Source organism: Haliotis cracherodii, unplaced genomic scaffold (assembly GCF_022045235.1).
Source record: "Haliotis cracherodii isolate W230 unplaced genomic scaffold, xgHalCrac1.p SCAF_1, whole genome shotgun sequence".
Classification (NCBI taxonomy): domain Eukaryota; kingdom Metazoa; phylum Mollusca; class Gastropoda; order Lepetellida; family Haliotidae; genus Haliotis; species Haliotis cracherodii.
This window is the reverse complement of record NW_027266264.1, coordinates 23,803,967-23,825,139: the sequence shown is the minus strand read 5'-3', so window position 1 is coordinate 23,825,139 and position 21,173 is coordinate 23,803,967. Positions and strand designations below refer to the sequence as shown.

Sequence of the window (21,173 nt, the reverse complement as noted above, 5' to 3'; positions counted from 1 at the left end):
TGCTATGTAATGGGTATTAACGAAATGCAGTTCTCAATTAGATTACATGTAAGTTAATTTTTGTTGTTGCTTTACACTACAGGCCGCATATTTAAGCTGGGTCACGACTGCCTGTTGACCTGTTGACAGTCGCGTCTGGGCACCACAAACCAGTGGTTGATATACTGAGCAGTTACCCACAGGCCGGGATATGATGGCGCACAATCCTCCAAGTCACCGGCCGGAAAGTATATATTTTTGAAAAGCGGATTTGACCAAAAAATTACAAAAGTTATCAAAATGTTAGAGGGCTGAAAACATTTACCGAAACACCTCAAACTTAAGGTGCAGAGAGAGTGAGTGAGTGAGTTTTGGTTTTACGCCGCTTTTAGCAATATTCCAGCAATATCACGGCGGGGGACACAAGAAATGGGATTCAAACATTGTACCCATGTCGGGATTCGAACCCGGGTCTTCGGCGTGACGAGCGAACGCTTTAACCACAAGGCTACCCGACCGCCCTTAAGGTGCAGAAAACAACTCTGATTCCCGTAACAAATACATCATCATCGTCTCAGGACAGCAGATCACGTGACAAGGAATTATATTGTCTCAGTACAGCAGATCACGTGACAAGGAATTATATTGTCTCAGTACAGCAGATCACGTGACAGGGAATTATATTGTCTCAGTACAGCAGATCACGTGACAGGGAATTATATTGTCTCAGTACAGCAGATCACGTGACAGGGAATTATATTGTCTCTGTACAGCAGATCACGTGACAGGGAATTATATTGTCTCAGTACAGCAGTCACTCACTTTACCAGTTTAGTTTGACAAGACCACCCCTTTGTGTTTTAGCACGGGTAGCCCTGACGTCCGAGGTGCCACAATTCGCTGTGCAGAGTTGCGTCCCTAATTTGGCACGCCAGAAACCAATGATCGTTGGTTGCATAATGTGTCTAATGCATAATGTGTCACCACCCATGGCCGCTCGTGGATTTCACGAAAGTGATAAACGTCTGAGACTTACGTCACTTATTGCTTTCTTCCCATATTAAGGTGACACGCCGTGATATGTAACACATCTGTAACGTCATTTATTGTTTGAGCGCGCTTTTAATTTTCAGGAATGTGCAGTTGATTGTGTTCTCTGCCGCTGTTGCACGTGCTCCGCCGCGAGCTGATCTTTACAACGCATGTTACATGTCTCTTGATAATGTTTTGTCAAAGTGTAAGAGTAGAGATGTGTTTTAAGTTGGGGGATATCCTCGTAACTCTTCTTTCCATAAAACTAATGCAGTCGATGCCCCTAGGGCATGGAGAGTTAGACGGACATTATCCTCTCCGGAAATGTCACTTTGCGACACGCATGGATGTTGTGTATTTTACGAATGCTTCTCTTGGTACGCGTATGCTGATTTCATAATGTACGTATCATTGAGCTAGTGAGTATGGTTTTACGCCGCTTTTAGCAATATTCCAGCAATATCACGGCGGTGGACACCAGAAGTGGGCTTGACACATTGTACTAATGTCGGGGATCGAACCCGGGTCTTCGGCGTGACGAGCGAACGCTTTAACCACTAGGCTACCCGACCGCCCCTGTACGTTATCACCCTACACGAAGACTAAGTGAGGTGAGCTGAGGTAAAAAGGAATTTAACGTCGCGTCCAAGATTAATGCACTTATATAGCGACGTGCATGCACGCGTGTGTGTGTTTCTAAATACCAGTACTCGTGGCAATACTAGGTTATTCAAATGGTGTCTGTCTGTGTATCGTCTGACAATTTAACTTTCCAAATTTACAATCAAAAGTAAGTTCTAAAGTTCAGTTTCGCTGACGTGTTCCAGCCTATTAACTGGAATTAGCTTATTAGTGTGTGTGTGTGTGTGTGTGTGTGTGTGTGTGTGTGTGTGTGTGTGTGTGTGTGTGTGTGTGTGTGTTAGTGTGTGTGTTAGTGTGTGTGTTAGTGTGTGTTAGGGACTGGGGGGGGGGGGGGGGGAGGGAGAGAATGTCATATGCCACAAAGTTCGGCCCAATGCAGAGATGTGTTTTAAGTGGGGGAATATCCTCGTAACTCTCCATTCCTTAAAAAATAATGGGCCTCTGCTCCATAATTTGTAAGGAATAGAGAGTTACTCGGACATTCCCCCTCTACGAAGTGCTTCCAAGTGAAGTAGCTGTTGCCGCACCCGTTGTTAGCATTAGGGCTGTGTATTGCATTCTGTCGAGGCGGCTCAAGACAGAACTTGATGCTGAGTATAATTCCTCACAATCATAGTTTATTATTTATCTGAGTGAGTGTCTCTAGAGGTACCCCAAGATGTGCCTGAAATTGACCTTCCGCAATACATACATACTGAGTCTTTAATAGGCATTTAGAAGTCGATACAACATAAATACTTGACACATTTTATGGATGGCAACATCTTTTGTTCTTTGTCACGATGTTTCAGAGCTACTTCTTGCCCCTTCGTTGACCCGATGAACCGCCATGTAGCTGGAATATTGCTGAGAGCGGCGTTAAACAACAAACGCCCGATGAAGGAGCAAGAAGTTGCTCTGAAACGTCGTGACAAAGACTAAAAGATGTTTCTGTCCATAAAAAGTGTCAAGTATTTATGTTGTATCGACTTCTAAATGCCCATCAAAGACTCTGTATGTATGTATCACTATTTGGGGAATACAGTTGTGTTGTTACATGCTACTCGTCGTCTTCACATATTGACAGACTCAGTTCTGATGCTTACTTACGTCTCACCTGAAAGTTCACCAATATAAAAAAACAAACCATTTGACTATTAATATTGATACTTTCGACCTTTGTTTCAATTTTGTATTTGTTTAACCGGCGTCTGTTTGTTTTGTATTTTGGCCTTTATTAGTAACATTTAGTTCTTTATTCGTAATATTTGACGTTCATTGTGTACTTTTGTCCTTCTTTTCAACTTTGTATTTTTTGACCGAATGGCCGCCCATACACGATAATATCACTACTCTTGAGCATCAAATAAATATTATGATGGCTGACCATACCGGCAAAAAACATATTTCTAGCGGGTGATCTAATTTAATGCTAGAATGATTATATACCAGATGATAACATTGATTTTATTGATAAGGACATTGATGACCACTCCTCCGATTTCTTTGACCTACCAAGATCAAACAGAGACAAGCGTATAGTTGACCAAGTCATCTATGTTCCCCGCCCATTTTAACACGTTATGGTCCCAAACCAGGTAACTGACCCAACATTTCTCTTAGCCCCTGTCAAAATAGCTGCAATGGAAATTCTAAAATAAACATTTCTAAAACTCCTTAATTTCAAATGGCACTAGTTCAGTATGCGCTTTATATATAGACATGCAATGTTTGGCAAGGAAATATTTAACAGTTTATTTGTTATACTACTTAAGTAAAACAATCCTATATTAAAACCTAAATCCAACTTGTTGTCATGGAAACATAAACAATAAAAAAATTTAAAAGTGCTATATATCAAAAGGCACCAGTTCAGTATGTGCCTGGTAGACCTAAGTCCAACTTATTGCCAAAGTATGATGAAAAAATATTGAACGGTTTATGAGTTATGCTCTGGAAACGAACAGCACCTTTATAGAACTGGAAACGAACAGCACCTTTATAGAACCTAAGTCCAACTTGTTGCCATGGAAACGTAAAAATTAAAATTTTATAAAATTCCTAAATAGAAAAAGGCACCAGTTCAGTATGTGCCTATTAGACATGCAAAGTGTTGTAAGAAAGTATTTAATGGTTTTTGAGTTATGCTCCGGAAACGAACACCACCCTTATAGAACCTAAGTCCAACTTGTTGCCATGGAAACGTAAAAAATAAAAAAATATAAAATTCCTAAATAGAAAAAGGCACCAGTTCAGTATGTGCCTATTAGACATGCAAAGTGTTGTAAGAAAGTATTTTATGGTTTTTGAGTTATGCTCCGGAAACGAACACCACCCTTATAGAACCCAAGTCCAACTTGTTGCCATGGAAACGTAAAAAATAAAAAATTATAAAACTCCTAAATAGCAAAAGGCACCAGTTCAGCATGAGTCTGATAGACATGCAACGTTTCGTAGAGAAATATTTAACGGTTTCTGAGTTATGCTCCGGAAACGATTTCGGGACGCACACACGCACACACTCACGCACGCACACACACACACGCACACACGCACGCACACACACACATACACACACGGACGGAACCCATTTCTAAGGCAATCAGCTTGCGGAACTATGTAGAACATTGGTATTGATGTTATGAATGGTAGACTGTTTGAAGATACGCAAGGTCACTTTACACGTGTGACCCACAATAGAACAAGTCTTGTTGGTTATATGATTGCCTCCTCCTCCTCACTCTTCCCATTCATCTCAAACTTTGGCATTGGTACGTGTGATGAATGTTACCACTTTTCATTATATTGTTCTTGTAGCATCCAGTCTCCTTAAGAAAGTTATGACAACAGCGACCAGGTAAATACCAATTACATAGACATATCATTGACAGAATCTATGTGCGAGATATTCACTTCTATTTTAAGCAGTCGGTAACGGCATTGGTGTGATCAAAATAGTATTATCCACGAGACACAAGCAGGATTCAAATTCAACTATTCCACTGCTGATCATATATTTTCACTCCATGCAATCATCCAGACACATGCCTGTAAAAAGAGATTCTAAGGAGATTCTACTATCAGTTTATTGATTTTTCCAAAGTTTTTGATACCGTTAAACATGATGTTTTATGTGTTGCCTATACCTCCATTAGAGAAACGTATATATAGTGAATACATCAGCAATGACACGACAGTAAACATATTCATAAATATAATAAGATACACAAACAATATATGACCTCTGTATCTAAGTAATGTGCAGAAATAAGAAGTATGTTCAACCCCACTCAATATACCTATTTTCTAAGAATACTATATACGATATGTGTGTTTGAGCTATATGTGTGTATTTGTCTGTGCATGTTTTTGTCTACCTCATACAAAGAAAACTGCTTATTACGCCCCTAAGTACTTTCTCCTAGACCCGTGAAGATCCGGGGTAGAATAGATCTTAAGCAACCCATGCTTGCCATAAAAGGCGTCTATGCTTGTCGTATGAGGCGACTAACGGGATCGGGTGGTCAGGCTCGCTGATTTGGTTGATGCATGTCATCGATCCCAATGCGAGGATCGATCCTCATGATGTCAATCACTGGAGACCCGTATAGATCCGGGGTAGAATAGATCTTCAGCAACCCATGCTTGCCATAAAAGGCGTCTATGCTTGTCGTAGGAGGCGACTAACGGGATCGGGTGGTCAGGCTCGCTGATTTGGTTGATGCATATCATCGATTCCAATGCGAGGATCGATGCTCATGATGTCAATGACTGTTCCAGTCTCGATTACTTACAGACCGCCGTCATATATCTGGAATATTGCTGAGTGCGGCGTTGAACTTTCGCCTAGTACATATATTCTAGCGCTAAGAAATGTAAATTTTATATGTCTGTATGGGCCATTGGCCTCTATATTGAATAAATTGTCTTGTCTTGTCAAGTATGATAATAATGAACAAATTGGGAACACATATTAATAGGTAGTTAAGTATGACGTAGATGTTATGACCGCAAACGATCTTGAAGGACGATTGGAGTAAGATGGGAAATTTCAAAGTTATACCGCCACGATTCGTCAAACATTCATTCACTCGATGAGACGTACTGCGTATGGACGGTGTTTTGAATGAGTCTGTCTCACTCCTCTTGCGGTGACTAGTTCAGCCAACGTGGACGGCAGCCTATGCAATTGACGCACACGTCGCCCTATCATGTCCCTGACGTGTTCAATAGGGAAACGAGCGCTATCGTCCTGAAAGACAAAACGTTGACCCACATGTCATGCAAACCAAACGGGACAAAACAAGGTGTCAGTATGGTGTCCCGATAGTACTGTCCACAGACCCTTCCATGCACAATATAGAGTGGGGTTCGCTCAGTCATAGTGTTGCCACCCCACACCCTAACCGATACCGCCAAATCATGAGGTGTCAGGTTGACATTGGCTTGACGTTCATTTCGACGTCGCTAGAAACGGCCGGACCACGCCTATCAAGGAAGTGCAAAGTGAATCGGGACTCATCTGAAAACATGACACGTGACCAGAGACAATTACCCAGTTTCGACGTGGTGTACATCTTTGACGTCGATCTGTTGGCAATATGGGATTTGTAAGGGGCAGCACAACACGTGACCGTCGAGCATGGAGATGAGCTGCGTGTATACGATTTGTTATCATGTGACCCGCAACTCGTACTCTAGTAGCATGATGACAGTTTGTAGCAATTTGATTCGCCGTTTTAGCTCGATTTCGTAGAGCCTGGTTTCGAATCAATGGACCCTGTACTCTTGTCGTTGACCTGGTACGCCCTGAACGGGGTCGATCGTCAACGTTTTGGGTTTGTTGGTATCTGTTCCATAGTCTGCTAATCACAGCCTGTGAAACATTGAACGTTTTGGCACGCTGACTTCTGCCAGTTTCCTGCAGGACAATAGCCAGTAGACGCTCCGCACGTTGCAGACGCCGCAACGCTAGTTCATACACCAACAATACACGAAATAAAGTAAATCACAACTGTAGGATAAGCAGAATCAATAGGATTGACAGAAATAATGGTCCACAGACATCAACCGACCTTCCTTGAAAGTGTCAAAATCAGGAATGACAAGCTTCACACGTGTGTGGCGTTACTGCGTGTGGCACGTGCAGGCTATAGGATGTGTTTTGGTGTAAAGTTTAACAGACGCTCTTGCATAGGATGTTTGTCGTCAACACTCATCTTTGTTCTAATAATTGGTATTAACATGTATTTTCATGATCCCCTACTTTTTTTAATGAGTGAGTCAGTCAGTTTGATTTTACGCCTCTTTTAGCAATATTCCAGCAATATCACGGCGGGGGACACCAGAAATGGGCTCCACACATTGTACCCATGTCGGGAATCGAACCCGGGTCTTCGGCGTGACGAACGAACGCTTTCACCACTAGGCTCCCCGACCGCCCCACTTCTTTTAAAGAGTATGTATATATATATATACATACATACATACATATATATATGATGTGACAGGGACCGTTTCACAAAGCACCCTAACGCTTCGATTCACGTAAGCCTACATTAAAGGTTTTAGATTTTCGTCGTAGCCTTGAGATGGCTTTGTGAGACAGGGACAAGTGGGTGCGTACACCAGGGCCGTACTATCGCGCCTCACATACTATAAAGCCAAATGACACACGAAGCAATTTATGTTGCAGCTGGAAGTTGACCCATACAAATTACCTCGCGTTATTGGTTTAAAAGAGAACTAACATAGTCGTAGCACCTTGTCGTAGCACCTAGTCGTAGCACCTTGTCGTAGCACCTAGTCGTATCACCTTGTCGTAGCACCAAGACGTAGCACCTAGTCGTAGCACCTAGACGTAGCACCTTGTCGTATCACCTTGACGTAGCACCTTGTCGTAGCACCTAGTCGTAGCACCTTGCCGTAGCACCTAGACGTAGCACCTTGTCGTAACACCAAGACGTAGCACCTAGTCGTAGCACCTAGACGTAGCACCTTGTCGTAACACCTAGTCGTAGCACCTTGCCGTAGCACCTAGTCGCAGCACTACGACGTGTTGTGGCACGTGGCACAGCGCACAATTTCACAAAACAGGTGAAGTTAAGGAACATACACGTGGGTATCCCGAGTGGTGCGTAGGATATCGATGGGTAAGGGCTAACTTCCGACATGAAGCTGGAAGATACAAGATCTGTCATGTCGAGTTAGCCCACAAACACAAAACAACCAGTCGTCTGTTCGTCCATTGGACAGGCTCCCCACGATATTTATAGGTTTATCATCACCAAAGTTGTAAACCCTAAGACCGGTCGGGCTTTCCTCCCAGATTAAGCTGACACGCCGCAATATTAACTTGAATAACCAACCGACTCACACTCTCACAAAAACAACAACGAATGATTCGTCACAGGGTGAGTGTTACAATCATTTTTGCCATATCCACTGGCAATTATTTAGTGTACGCCATAAATTCTAAATTATTTCAAGCTCAATTCAAGATTCAAGTAGTTAATTTGTTCATATGTTGTAATATTAACATTTTATCATAAAAGAGGGTGGTAATCGGGAGCCGCTGAGGTTCGAGTCCTTTGGGTGCCCATTGGTAGAATGCCTGCATCACCGTGAGCACCCATGACTACGGAAAGTAACGGGCTTCCAGACATGACTATTTTACACTACCTGAGCATCGTGGCGTCTTTATGACTTTCTTCATAAGTAATAACAGAAACTGGATAATGCAATGAAGACAAGTAGCATGCGTAGGGGAATGAGATGATATAATGAAACTGTCGCCACGGACAGCACCAACGTCATTAAACCATCTATCTGTTAAATTATAAAATGAGTCAAAATAAACGAAACAGTTTATATTTCTTATTCTTGCGTGCGATGTCTGACACGCCATCAGCCCCATTTATAAGCTGGTGATCCCTTTCGGCATAATAACGAGTCCTTCCAAATGAATCATTAAGCGTCAAGAGTGCAACATGACGCTGACAACCTAAACCTGACGCCATCTCCTGCTTAAAGTACAAAGGGGGTAATTCGCGCTGGTTTGTCGCAGCAATAGCTGTATTTCTTTGCGAATTGTCGAATGTATCCAATTTGCGTAGACTTATCAAAGTATTTATTATTCCGTTTAAGAAGAATCGTATTACTTGTAGCCAATCCGTAGCCAGTTTGAGAAGCGGCCTTTATAGTTCACAGCGGTTTGTCACTACAACAACTGTAATTATAGTCGAATGAATCTAACATAGGAAGCGACGTCGTTCTAAATGTCCAGGGAGAGGCCAATCTCATTAAAGTCATATCTTAGTTCTCGCTACCGCTAAACAAAGATCTGAGGACATCCCATTAGGGGTCACGTCAGAACGACCTTTCATCCGACCAATTAGAGCGTCGCTTACCAGATCAGGAAAGTGACAGTCGAATGTGTTTTCTATTCATGCAACCTCCAAAACTTTAATACAGGGGTATTCAGAACGACAGTTACGGGTTTAATCCATACAATCTAGCCCATATATTTACCATTCCAGAATGTTCTTTTGCTCAGGTTTAATTTTTTTCATCGAGAATTTGTCAAAATTTACTGAACCAAAATAAAAACTTCACAATCCTAAAATTTTAACATTTTGACCAGTTATCATTGTGGGCCCTTATTGTGTATTTAAACAGTAATGGCCACGTATTGTCTTCAGATAACACCCATTTTTGTGCAGGTGAATCGATCAAAATTATGTGCACACTCTATAGTGGCAAAAGTGTTTTTTCACGTGCAACTGGTCACGTGGCAATAATACCGCACGTGTTTTCAGCCATACTTGTTAGCAGTCATTAACAACAAAAAAAGAAAAACACAAGAAAACAAAAGTCTTTACGGCCATTTGTCATGCCACGCTTTTCAAATGGGCAACGTGAACGTGCCATTGGCTTGTTACAGACGGGAACGTCCGTAGCTGAAGTCGCAAGGACGATGGGTTGTAGTCGACGGACTGTTTATGATTTACAGACGCGTCTACAGCAAACGGGTACCACCGCTGATCGCCCTCGGCCAGGTCGACCAGGTGACGTCACATGCAGAGGATCGTCAGATTGTCTTACGTCACCTCAGTAACCGATTTTTGATGGCTACATCAACCAGAAATGAACTGTTTAGGGGTATCTGAGTGCGCAAACTGTTCGAAACCGTCTGAGAACTGCTCACCTTCAAGCACGACGGCCATACTGCGGGCCGATTCTGACTCAATTACACAGACGTCAACGTCAATTGTGGGCACAGCGACACTTACGATGGAATCAAATCGTCTTCAGTGATGAATCCCGATTTAATCTTCGATTTGCTGATGATAGGGCGAGGGTGCGGAGGCGCCGTCATGAACGTTACGCCCAGTGTTGTGTACAGGAAGTTGACAGATTTCGAGGCGGAAGTGTCATGGTGTGGGGTGCTTTCTGTGGCAATGCACGTTCCAGGCTTCTTGTCATCCGTGGCAACCCCAACGCTGCTGCTTACCGCGACTAGGTACTGGAACCAGAACTTCTGCCTTTTATGGCAGCACATGGACCCGGTTTGATCTTCCAACACGACAATGCCAGACCCCACACAGCAATTTTGACAAGGAATTTCCTTAAGGATGCGGGAGTCAATGTCATGGACTGGCCGTCAAGGTCACCCGACCTCAATCCCATTCCCATTTTGCAGCAACAATGGCGTCGTCTTCCCAATCATGTGTTCACAAGCATCATAAGGTCCATGCGGTCAACGCACATGCATGGTGACCATACACGCTACTGAACTTGTGTGCCATCAGATTCTCGTGCTTGGGACTTACGATTTAAACTGTTGATGTTATTACCGAATACCGTAGGTGCTTGGGACAAATTATGGTTACCACCGTTAATTAAAATCCTTCTTTGGACATTAATGATTAAAAATTACCTTCTCTGATACATTTGTACGTTGTATATCATATATGGGATTACTTTTAAAAGTGTGAAGTTTTTAATTTGACTCAGTATATATTTCGAAGCGTAGTCGCCAATTTTAATTTAGTGCCGCAAAGCACTAGAAAGCTGCCTTCTGATTAGACTTTTTTTCAGTCCTTCCATTGGTCGGTCAAAATTCGCGCAAGGTCGGTCTGACGTGACCCGTAATGGGATGTCCTCAGATCTTTGTTTAGCGATAGCGAGAACTAAGATCTGACTTTAATGAGATTGTGGAGAGGCAGGACAGGCTTCTGTCACAATGCCAGGCTTCAGTAACAGGTCCAGCGTCGTCGATACAGCCGATGTAAACGATGGATGAATCAGAGAAATGCATATATATCCCACTTTTAAAAATTAATTGGTTCGAATCCTAAAGAGTTCTTTTAAATGTTTCCAGTCTGGAAACAACGCTGTGTAGGCCTAACAAGGAATGTCATGTTTATCTATGGAAGAAAGGGAGAGAGACATTTGTATAGCGAGAATGGGAGCGTCACAGACCCATATTGCCAGAACCTTAGGCTGTTCCAGTCGCATGGCGTATGCACCATTTCAGCCTTACCGGTTGACAAGCAGAATTCGTCACAGTCCTAGAACAGGAACACCCTGCTTTACAACCCAACAGGAAAACCGCGACATCCGTACCATACAACTCCGCAATAGGTTGTTGCCGGCGACGTCAGCAGCAGCAACAGCACTTGGACACCGTATCAGCCTATCCACAGTCACACGGCGTCTGCGTCCTATGGATATTTGGGCCTATCGTCCATTACGTGGACTTGGTTTGTCTCTAAGACATCGACAAGCACGGTTGCTGACGGAAGAATCCGTCTGGCACCTGGGTGCGTACAAGAGTACCACCCACATTGGCGAGGAGGTGTTATGGTATAGGGAGGAATTAGCGGTTATCAGAAAACGCGCCTAGTCATCATAAATGGTCACCTAAATGCACAAAGGTACCATGACGAGGTTCTCCAACCGGTGGTATTACCATTCTCACGGGAGCCGCGGGGAACCATTCTGCAGCAAGACAATACCAGGCCACATACTGCCATATCGGCATGTTCCCCGGATATGAACACTTGTGGGACCCCTTGGACAACTTAGAAACCGTCCACACCAACAGATATCAGCTGGAACAAGCACTTTTAGAGGGATGGCGATAATCCCCCATTAAGTCATCAGGAGACTGACGACATCAGTACGACGACGCACAAGGAGGACACACACGATATTAGGCACTGGAAAATCCCCTAAAAACATTTGGAGCTCTACAATATTTATGTTATTTCTTTGTCATTTTGAAAACGGTATTTTTGGATCCCACCTCTTTTCATAGAAGTTCATTGTTTGTTTGGTTAGCTTAGTTTAATATTCTAATACACTGGTTTTGATAACTATATTTTGACTTTGACTTCTTTTACTGGCATTCAAAATGGGAAGTTTCTTTTGCCCGTCATATACAGTAAACTACGGTTATAACGAACTCAAAGGGACTGCTAATTTTAGTTCGTTATAACCGTAGTTCGTTATAAGCACATATACAGCATAACTACAGCAAGAAGTTTGGACCAAAAAGTAAGTTCGTTATATCCGTCAGTTCGTTATAAGCGTGTTCGTTATAACCGTAGTTTACTGTATATGTATATTGGATAGGTATCATTAACACCACGAAAGCAATGGAAAAAATAGCCACTAGGCTCTGTAGCTCATCTGACGTACCCGCCAATGGGTAAACACACAAATAAAATTAGCAAAAATGCTGGGAAGTCGTCTGTGGACAGTTTTGGCCTGCTTGAACTCACTATTGACTGTAAAACTCCCTGGCAAAAGAAAATATACACCCATGTTTGATGGTGGCCAAAATAAACAACAAATAATTAGATATTCGACGGTGATGTATTTCATACGTGTATGATGCTGTAAATGTTGAATCAAGGTCAAAACTCATAATATATCGCAAAATATGGAACACCTATGTCAGTTCCCACTACTAACTACACCTATGCCAAATTTCAGAACATCTTAAAAAAATATTATGGCCGCCACCGGTTGGGCAGGCACGGTCCGCTCATATTTTCGCACCATCACTACTTCTTTTTATAGTGTTTCATAAACACATGCTCATGCTTTAGTCGGAATCATACAATGACAGGAAATACGAAAAGCTTTTGGTCTTTATTTTATATTTGACTATTTCACAAACGAAATTTCACAGTATGACACTTCATCCGGTAGTGAGTTGTGGTTTAGACTATTTCACAGACGAAGTTTTACAATATGACACTTCATCTGGTAGTGAGATGTGGTTTAGACTATTTCACAGACGAAGTTTCACAGTATGACACTTCATCCGGTAGTGAGATGTGGTTTAGACTATTTCACAGACGAAGTTTTACAGTATGACACTTCATCCGGTAGTGAGATGTGGTTTAGACTATTTCACTGACGAAGTTTTACAGTGTGACACTTCATCCGGTAGTGAGATGTGGTTTAGACTATTTCACAGACGAAGTTTTACAGTATGACACTTCATCCGGTAGTGAGATGTGGTTTAGACTATTTCACAGACGAAGTTCTTAACATCAGTGGAGTTGCAATCCGCTATTTTCCATACGTGGATCGGGCCCTTGTTGACCCTAACACACACAGGGGAACTGGCGGTAGGGACGATGATAAACCTACAATATACCATGGAACCTCCACCAACCCATCTGCCACCATGAGCATTGATCTGCAAGCCAATCCAGTAGGGTTTCTTCACCGGTTCTGCAAATAATATTCAATGAGTGAAGCGTGGGACAATTAGTTAAAGTAGTACACTCCATGGCACAATGGTGAGTTCAAGGTGGTACACTCAATGACACCATGGTGAGTTCTAGGTAGTACACTCAATGACACCATGGTGAGTTCAAGGTAGTACCCTCAATGACACCATGATGAGTTCAAGGTAGTACACTCAATGACACCATGGTGAGTTCAAGGTAGTACACTCAATGACACCATGGTGAGTTCAAGGTAGTCCCCTCAATGACACCATGGTGAGTTTAAGGTAGTACACTCAATGACACCATGGTGAGTTCGAGGTAGTACACTCAATGGCACCATGGTGAGTTCAAGGTAGTACCCCCAATGACACCATGGTGAGTTCAAGGTAGTACCCCCAATGACACCATGGTGAGTTCAAGGTAGTACACTCAATGGCACCATGGTGAGTTCAAGGTAGTACCCCCAATGACACCATGGTAAGTTTAAGGTAGTACACTCAATGACACCATGGTGAGTTCGAGGTAGTACACTCAATGACACCATGGTGAGTTCAAGGTAGTACCCCCAATGGCACAATGGTGAGTTCAAGGTAGTACCCTCAATGACACCATGGTGAGTTCAAGGTAGGAACTTTAATGACACCATGGTGAGATCAAGGTAGTACCCTCAATGACACCATGGTGAGTTCAAGGTAGTACCCTCAATGAAACCATGGTGAGTTCTAGGTTGTACACTTAATGACACTGCTCTGTATAGAAGATACAACCTAAATGACTACCGCCGTCATATAGACGGAATGTTGCTGAGTGCGGCGTTAGATAACAAACAAACAAACACACAAAATCTATGACAGCATTATGTGTTGAAGATGGTACCCTCAGTGTAGCACCATCACCTTGAGTTAAAGGTACCACCCTCAGTGGCAGCATTGTGTGTTGAAGATAGTACCCTCAGTGTAGCACTCTCAGTGGCATCATTGTGTAGCATTGTATAGATGGTTCTACCTGAAGGTACGACCATTGATGATACCAGTCGGGGTTCAAGGTTCTAAGCTCGATGACACCACCGTGAAATGAAGGTACCACCTCGATAACAGTACGGTGTATTGTGTTTGTTGTTTAACGCCACACTCAGCAATGTTTCAGCTATATAATGGTGGTCTATAAATAATCGAGTTCTGGACCAGACAATTCAGTGATCATGAGCATAGATCTACGCAATTGGTATGCGATGACATGCATCAACCAACCCGATCCCGTCCGAGTCGCCTCCTACGACAAAGATGTGGAGATGCAATAGTGTGACACGTCATCCGAGAGTGAGATGTGGTTTATACTATTTCACAGACTAAATTAACCTCAGCGGAGTTGCAATGGTGTGACACTGTGAGTTGAAACGTTCCACTCGCTATGGCAGACCTGGGTGTTGATGGTATCGAGATCGATGACATCACGGTGTGTTGACGGTACAACCCTAGATTACATCGCTGAGTGTTGAAAGTTCTACTCTCACTGTCATCACTGGGTGATGAAGGTATCACCATCGATGACATCACGGTGTGTTGACAGTACAACCCTAGATTACATCACCATCGATGACATCACAGTGTGTTGACGGTACAACCCTAGATTACATCACCATCGATGACATCGCGGTGTGTTGACAGTACAACCCTAGATTACATCACCATCGATGACATCACGGTGTGTTGACGGTACAACCCTAGATTACATCGCTGAGTGTTGAAAGTTCTACCCTTACTATCTTCCCTGGGTGTTGAAGGTATCACCATCGATGTCCACACACAATGAGGTAGTTCTCTCTATGACACCACCATGTGTCATCTTCAATGAGGGGCGGTGGGGTAGCCTAGTGGTTGAAGTGTTTGCTCGTCACGCCGAAGTCCCGTGCTCGATCCCCGACATGGGTACAATGTGTGAAGCCCAGTTCTGGTGACAACCGCCGTGATTTTGCTGGAATATTGCTAAAAGCGGCGTTAAACTATACTCACTCACTCACTCACTATTTTCAATGACATCACTGTGTGTTGAAAGTGAGGCCTTCAGTGACTCCTCTGAGTTGAATGTTCTGCTTTCGATTACACCAAGGAGTGTTGACGGTTTTTGTTTGTTGTTTATCACCGTACCTGACAATATTCCGGCTATATGGCGGCGGTCTGTATATAATCAAGGCTGGACCAGACAATCCAGTGATTGATATCATGAACATCAATCTCCGCTTTGGGATACGATAACAAGCATCAACCAAGTCAGCGAGCCTGACCACCCGATCCCGTTAGTTGCCTCCTACGACAAGCATAGTCGCCTTTTACGGCAAGCATGGGTTGCTGAAGACCTATTCTACCCCGGATCTTCACGAGGGACAAGCATTGGTTGCTGAAGACCTATTCTAACCCGGATCTTCACGGGTAGTGTTGATGGTACTACTCTTAATGACACCATGGTGTGTTGTACCCTCAATGACACGACTGTGGGTTGAAGGTACTACCCTCAGTGACACTACCATGTGTTTTTGGGTACTACCCAAAATGACACCACCCTGTGATGAAGGCACTAACCTCGACCACACCACCGTGTTGAAGGTACTAGCCTCTTCGGAAATATTAAATTATAAATAAAATTCTGAACGAGAAGGCTACAAAAAGTAGAAACATTGTGAGAAATGTAACACACTGCTTGATAAAAAGATCCACTTAAAGAATCGCGTTCTAGATAATATAGGGTGTTATGTTTCAGGAGATTACTCTCATCGTGGTCCGGATGTGTATGTAACAGGATATATTAAATGCCACACTAGTTGATTAGTCTAGTGATAAATGAGATTTCGAGAGACTTGCTTTGCTTACTGTGACGTACGAAATCATGGCAAACACTTCCTTTCCTCGACGAAGTTAGTTTAACGAGGTCCCCGCCCTCAGCTCTACATATTTGACGAGCTTCAAACCAGGTAACGGGATTCCCTGTTGAATGGCGTATGCACATGCTGGTTCCTGGCATGAAGGTGTAGCCAGCATGCTTCCGGCAGGCGCCTGCAATGCATGTGAACATATTACAACGAATAATCGAACACAAAGGAATACAGCTGTACTTGAGTGAGTTGTTATATGTTTACCCTAACCAAGGCCGTAGTTAACTTTTGTTGAGGGGGGGGGGGGGGGGCTACGATGTCTGCTACTGTGTACGGTAAACTGCGTCAAGGATGTGGCACGTGTTACAATGGGCGCTCATTGGTTCTAACACTCGGTGGAACAAGGTCTGGGCTTCGGTCGCTGATGAAATAAAGCCACTATGTCAATGTCTAGGAGACGGTGCTTGGGCCTTGCAATGCTTAGTATAGCGCATGTTTGTTTGCTCCAGCTAAATGTCCACAACGAAAAATAGTAACCTATCCACGTGAAGGATACGATGCATATATCCACGTTCATGCTTTGTATGAAACAATCCGTATGAAATACCAAGACGTCAATAATATAATGAAGTAAGCTATTGAACTTAAGGTCACTTTGCCGCGACACGTTACTTCCATTGTTAGGATAAGCCCTATTTAATCCGTGTGTGCCACAAAATACAGATCTACATCACACACACACACACACACACACACACACACACACACACACACCAAATTACACCAAAAATAGGTGGCATATAAAATCTCGCCGTTTTTGCAATTCAGTATTACTAAATTCTTCGAGGAAATAGAATCTACGATATTTACATTTCAAAACACACACGAAATAACATGATTAATGATAACGGGGTATCTGTTTTTTTAAATCAAATCACAAATTATCATTCTGAAACGTCGCCGACAACCCTACAGTCGGTCATAATATTTGACAAAATACGCAAACATGAAAGCCGAACGCCGAAGAGAACTTTCCACCATATTGGATAATGTTTTCAAAACCACGTATAGCAGTATGGGACGACTATAGGGGTTTCACATATAACGTACTTTACAATCTCAGCTGCGTTACATACATCCTTGAATTCCTCATACATTTTAGAACCAAGTGACATTAATGCATGGTCTTTGTCACTAATGCAAATTGTCTAAATAAAATCAAGTGAAATAAATTAGGTGTGAAAACGAAAGCTGTGCTCGGAAAACAATTTATTTGGAATGTAAACAACCCAAATTCAGATTTCACTCCCAATGTTTTGCTTAATACAATCAATTGTTTCACAATGTGATCACGGATTTTACACTCTTCACTTTATTTCTACAAGAATTGTAAAAATTAATATAAAGTGTGCCACGTAACCCGTTGGTCGAACCGTATACGATTATCCGGATAATTCAATAGAGTAACAGGCGTTCTTCTTGTCCAATTCAGATTCACGGCCAATCGTTTATCTAGTATTCAAGACAATTTACTTGGTAAAAATATTCGTTTCATGTTGTGTGGAAAAAGTGGCAAATAATGTTTATGAGATTTTTTATACCATGAACGAAAGTCACAAAACACGCTATGACGTCAAACACGCTATGACGTGAAACAAAAATGTGTCAAATTACTGTTTAGTAATTTATTACACTTGATGATAAGGCTAGTACTCTCTTTAATAATGGTGCAACATTAGTCGGATCACACACACAGTCAGGAGAATGCGGTTATCTGTTGTCATCGCCAATGGAAAAGGAATAACGAAATATCGCGACGATTCATGAAGACAGCTGCAGTGTTCTAATACTTATAAAGTGAAAAAAGAACAGTAACGATAAAAACTGCAAGGTGCGCTTTCAAGAAACATCCATTTTGCTTATGATAAACATCATCATTAAGTTTTGATCACTCGGTTATAACCTGGGTAAGAATCGGCAGTTATGTGACTGCGACAGTAGCGCTTAAAATAATACATCTGCACGTTTCCTTCCTTTGGTTCGTGCTACCGCTGCTAAATAGTTCAAGTGACGAGGACGATAAGGCCTAATTTGCATGTGAGATAGTTAGTGACTTCTTTTTCTATCTAGTAAGATTTCATCATTTTTTGTCATTTATGATATTACCTAAACTTATACGATTTGGTCCTTGGTGAACAACAAAATACGAAAATAATTCAAAACATAGTGTCCTTATCGATAGGAAATTCTTACGAAGTATAAGCTATACTTGACTAGTTTTAAATATAGAAGAGTTATGCCCTCTTTTCTTTGTGTGAATACCTCTGTTCTTTTACGTCATAGCTGAAAATCGATTTTCTTCATTTATTTATATAAGATATCATATTAAGCATACGGATTCATTTGATATAACGTCATGGCGGTATTGTGTTCGCTTAGTTTCCATTAAGCTGTCAAATACAAAAGAAAACCACACTCTTCAAAAAATGAAACGCATAGGTGTTTTGAGAATTCCAATTATTTTTTTTTCTTGCCCCCCAGCAATCGTCATAAAGACAATTCTTATGTTGACCAAAGGTTGGACCTGTCTTGCGACGTCTACACAGTCAGCGACGTGTCCGGTGGTGCAACAGGGTACAGGCATAGGATCTCAAGAACTGGCGACGCGTTTGGTTCAGCGATGGGTCACGTTTTCTTCTTCAACGACGGGATGGAAGACAACGTGTATACCGACGTCGACATGAACGTTTTGCGCCGAACTGCGTTCGACAGGTGGACCGATTTGGTGGAGGGAGTGTGATGGTGTGGGGAGCCATATCCTACACGGGTAAATCACAGTTGGTGGTTGCCCCTGGCAATCTTACAGCAAACCGAGACATAGACCAAATTCTGCGTCCTCACCTACTCCCAGCTTTGGACCGCCAGAGGGAGCTGTTCCAACATGACAGTTAATTTCCTTGTTAATGAGAACATCAATGTCCTTCCATGGCCGTCCAAATCGCCTGATCTCAACCCGATTGAACATTTGTGGGACGAACTTGATCAACGCGTCCGTCAACGTCACCAGCGTCCCCACACACTGGCACAACTCGCCAACGCCTTACAGGAGGAATGGCGAAGAATTCCCCACGAAAACATCCGACGACTTGTGTAATCTGTGCCAAGGAGGTGTCGAGCAGTGACGGCTGCAAGAGGTGGTGTGACCAGGTACTGACCACGACGCCCCATTGTGGCTACACATGTGTAATGACTGAACTGAATTAAAGCTGAAAATGACGACAATATTTTTGTCGATCACTGTGTCTAATTTCATTTGATTGTGTTCACGCAAATTCTGTGTTGGTACTTTTCCATCCGCTTAATAAATATCCTTATTTTTTAACTATGCGTTTCTTTTTTTGAAGAGTGTATAATAAAATTAATATGATTACACTTTCCACTCTGCTTTTCAAACCAGTTAAATATCTGCACTTACACCATCAGACAGGACATTTAATTTTCTACATCACTGTTAATTTCATAGTGTGGTACAAAAACAGTGCTTCTCGAGCGCAATTCTCGCACAACGATAACTTTTCAGCACTTATAACAACATGCGTACTCGGCATCCAGGGGGTTAAATTGTGGGCACGAGTAAACACAGGATTTGAACTGAAACTTGAACTACAATTGATTGTGTCACTAACGGTGCAAGGTTTGACCTGAAAATGAGAATTTTTTAAAAAACGGGGAAAAACACAAGCCTTCCTTTGCGTTATGAATGGTACCCTAGTAGAGAGGCACACAACAGGTTTAGTTTGAATAAGCAGCTGTACAGGTTGGTATACCCAAAAAGCAGGGTCCAGGGCCCTCTTAATAATCTGATATTCTCCATTGCCCACCGGTTATACCCCATATCATAAATCGACAAATGGACATACAGTAAACTACGGTTATAACGAACTCAAAGGGACTACTAATTTTAGTTCGTTATAACCGTAGTTCGTTATAAGCATATATACAGCATAACTTAAGCAAATAGTCGGGACCAAAAAGTAAGTTCGTTATATCCGTCAGTTCGTTATAAGCGTGTTCGTTTTAACCGTAGTCTACTGAACTGGATATTCTGAACAAGAATGTGTTCAGGGTAAAATAAACCTGTTCGCCTCTTCATTTCCGAGAAAGTTTTGAAGCGTTGACTGACCATATTCTGTCTCAAATGAAACTCCCATCCTCCCTTCTCCTATCCGAATATCAAATGATTGGCTCGTAAGTGATAAGACCATTACCATTATCTTACTATCGTCGGGGCACTTCGGTTCCGTTATTTGTACAGGAGGATCCAGAATATCATTATCCTACCTTTTGTCATTTTCCTTACTGCCAGTGGTGATGATGTCGAAGAAGGCACAGACGTTACGGTTGACGACGCAACTGTTAGGCGACCCTCCGTACTCGATGGTGGTTTGATGATGGCTGTGGTGTGTGATATTACTGCAAGTGAAGTCACTCGATTTCCAATGGCATCCTGTCTTCGCTGCATTTGGTGACCAACAAATCTCTGCGTTGCAAACAAAGCGAATCAAACACTAGTATACAGTTCATGAATTCTTTGACCACACCAGGGGTCCACAATAGCTAGAATATTGCTGACTAAGGCGTAAAACGACAGACAAAGCAATCCATCGTTGAATCAGCCTAATATATCGCAAATATTAAGACATTAACCAGATTCAGATAAAACTCGACCACATTTGAAGTGGGATCTTAAGTATTTTTTCAGCTCTGTAATTCACCTAAACGTTGGTAATGGTGTGAGTGAGTGATGGTGCGCCTGGCCAAAAGGGAGTTCAAGGCATTCCTGGACTATGGCGTTAACGTCACCCACTCACTCTTCACCCATGTTTTACCGTACCAGGTAGACACAATTTTATAGATAACTT

The 21,173-nt window shown here is 42.4% G+C and overlaps 1 protein-coding gene across 1 annotated transcript; it reads right to left on the bottom strand.

Moving 5' to 3' along the window:
• Nucleotides 1-12,928: 12,928 nt before the first annotated feature.
• LOC139462230 (uncharacterized) lies at nucleotides 12,929-20,779 on the bottom strand. The gene is made up of 3 exons (XM_071243827.1): nucleotides 20,593-20,779; nucleotides 16,250-16,432; nucleotides 12,929-13,383 (listed from the first exon to the last, which is right to left on the bottom strand). The coding sequence occupies exons 1-3, from the start codon at nucleotides 20,771-20,773 to the stop codon at nucleotides 13,169-13,171; spliced, it is 579 nt and encodes a 192-aa protein (XP_071099928.1). The 5' UTR covers nucleotides 20,774-20,779; the 3' UTR covers nucleotides 12,929-13,168.
• Between the last annotated feature and the right edge of the window lie 394 nt (nucleotides 20,780-21,173).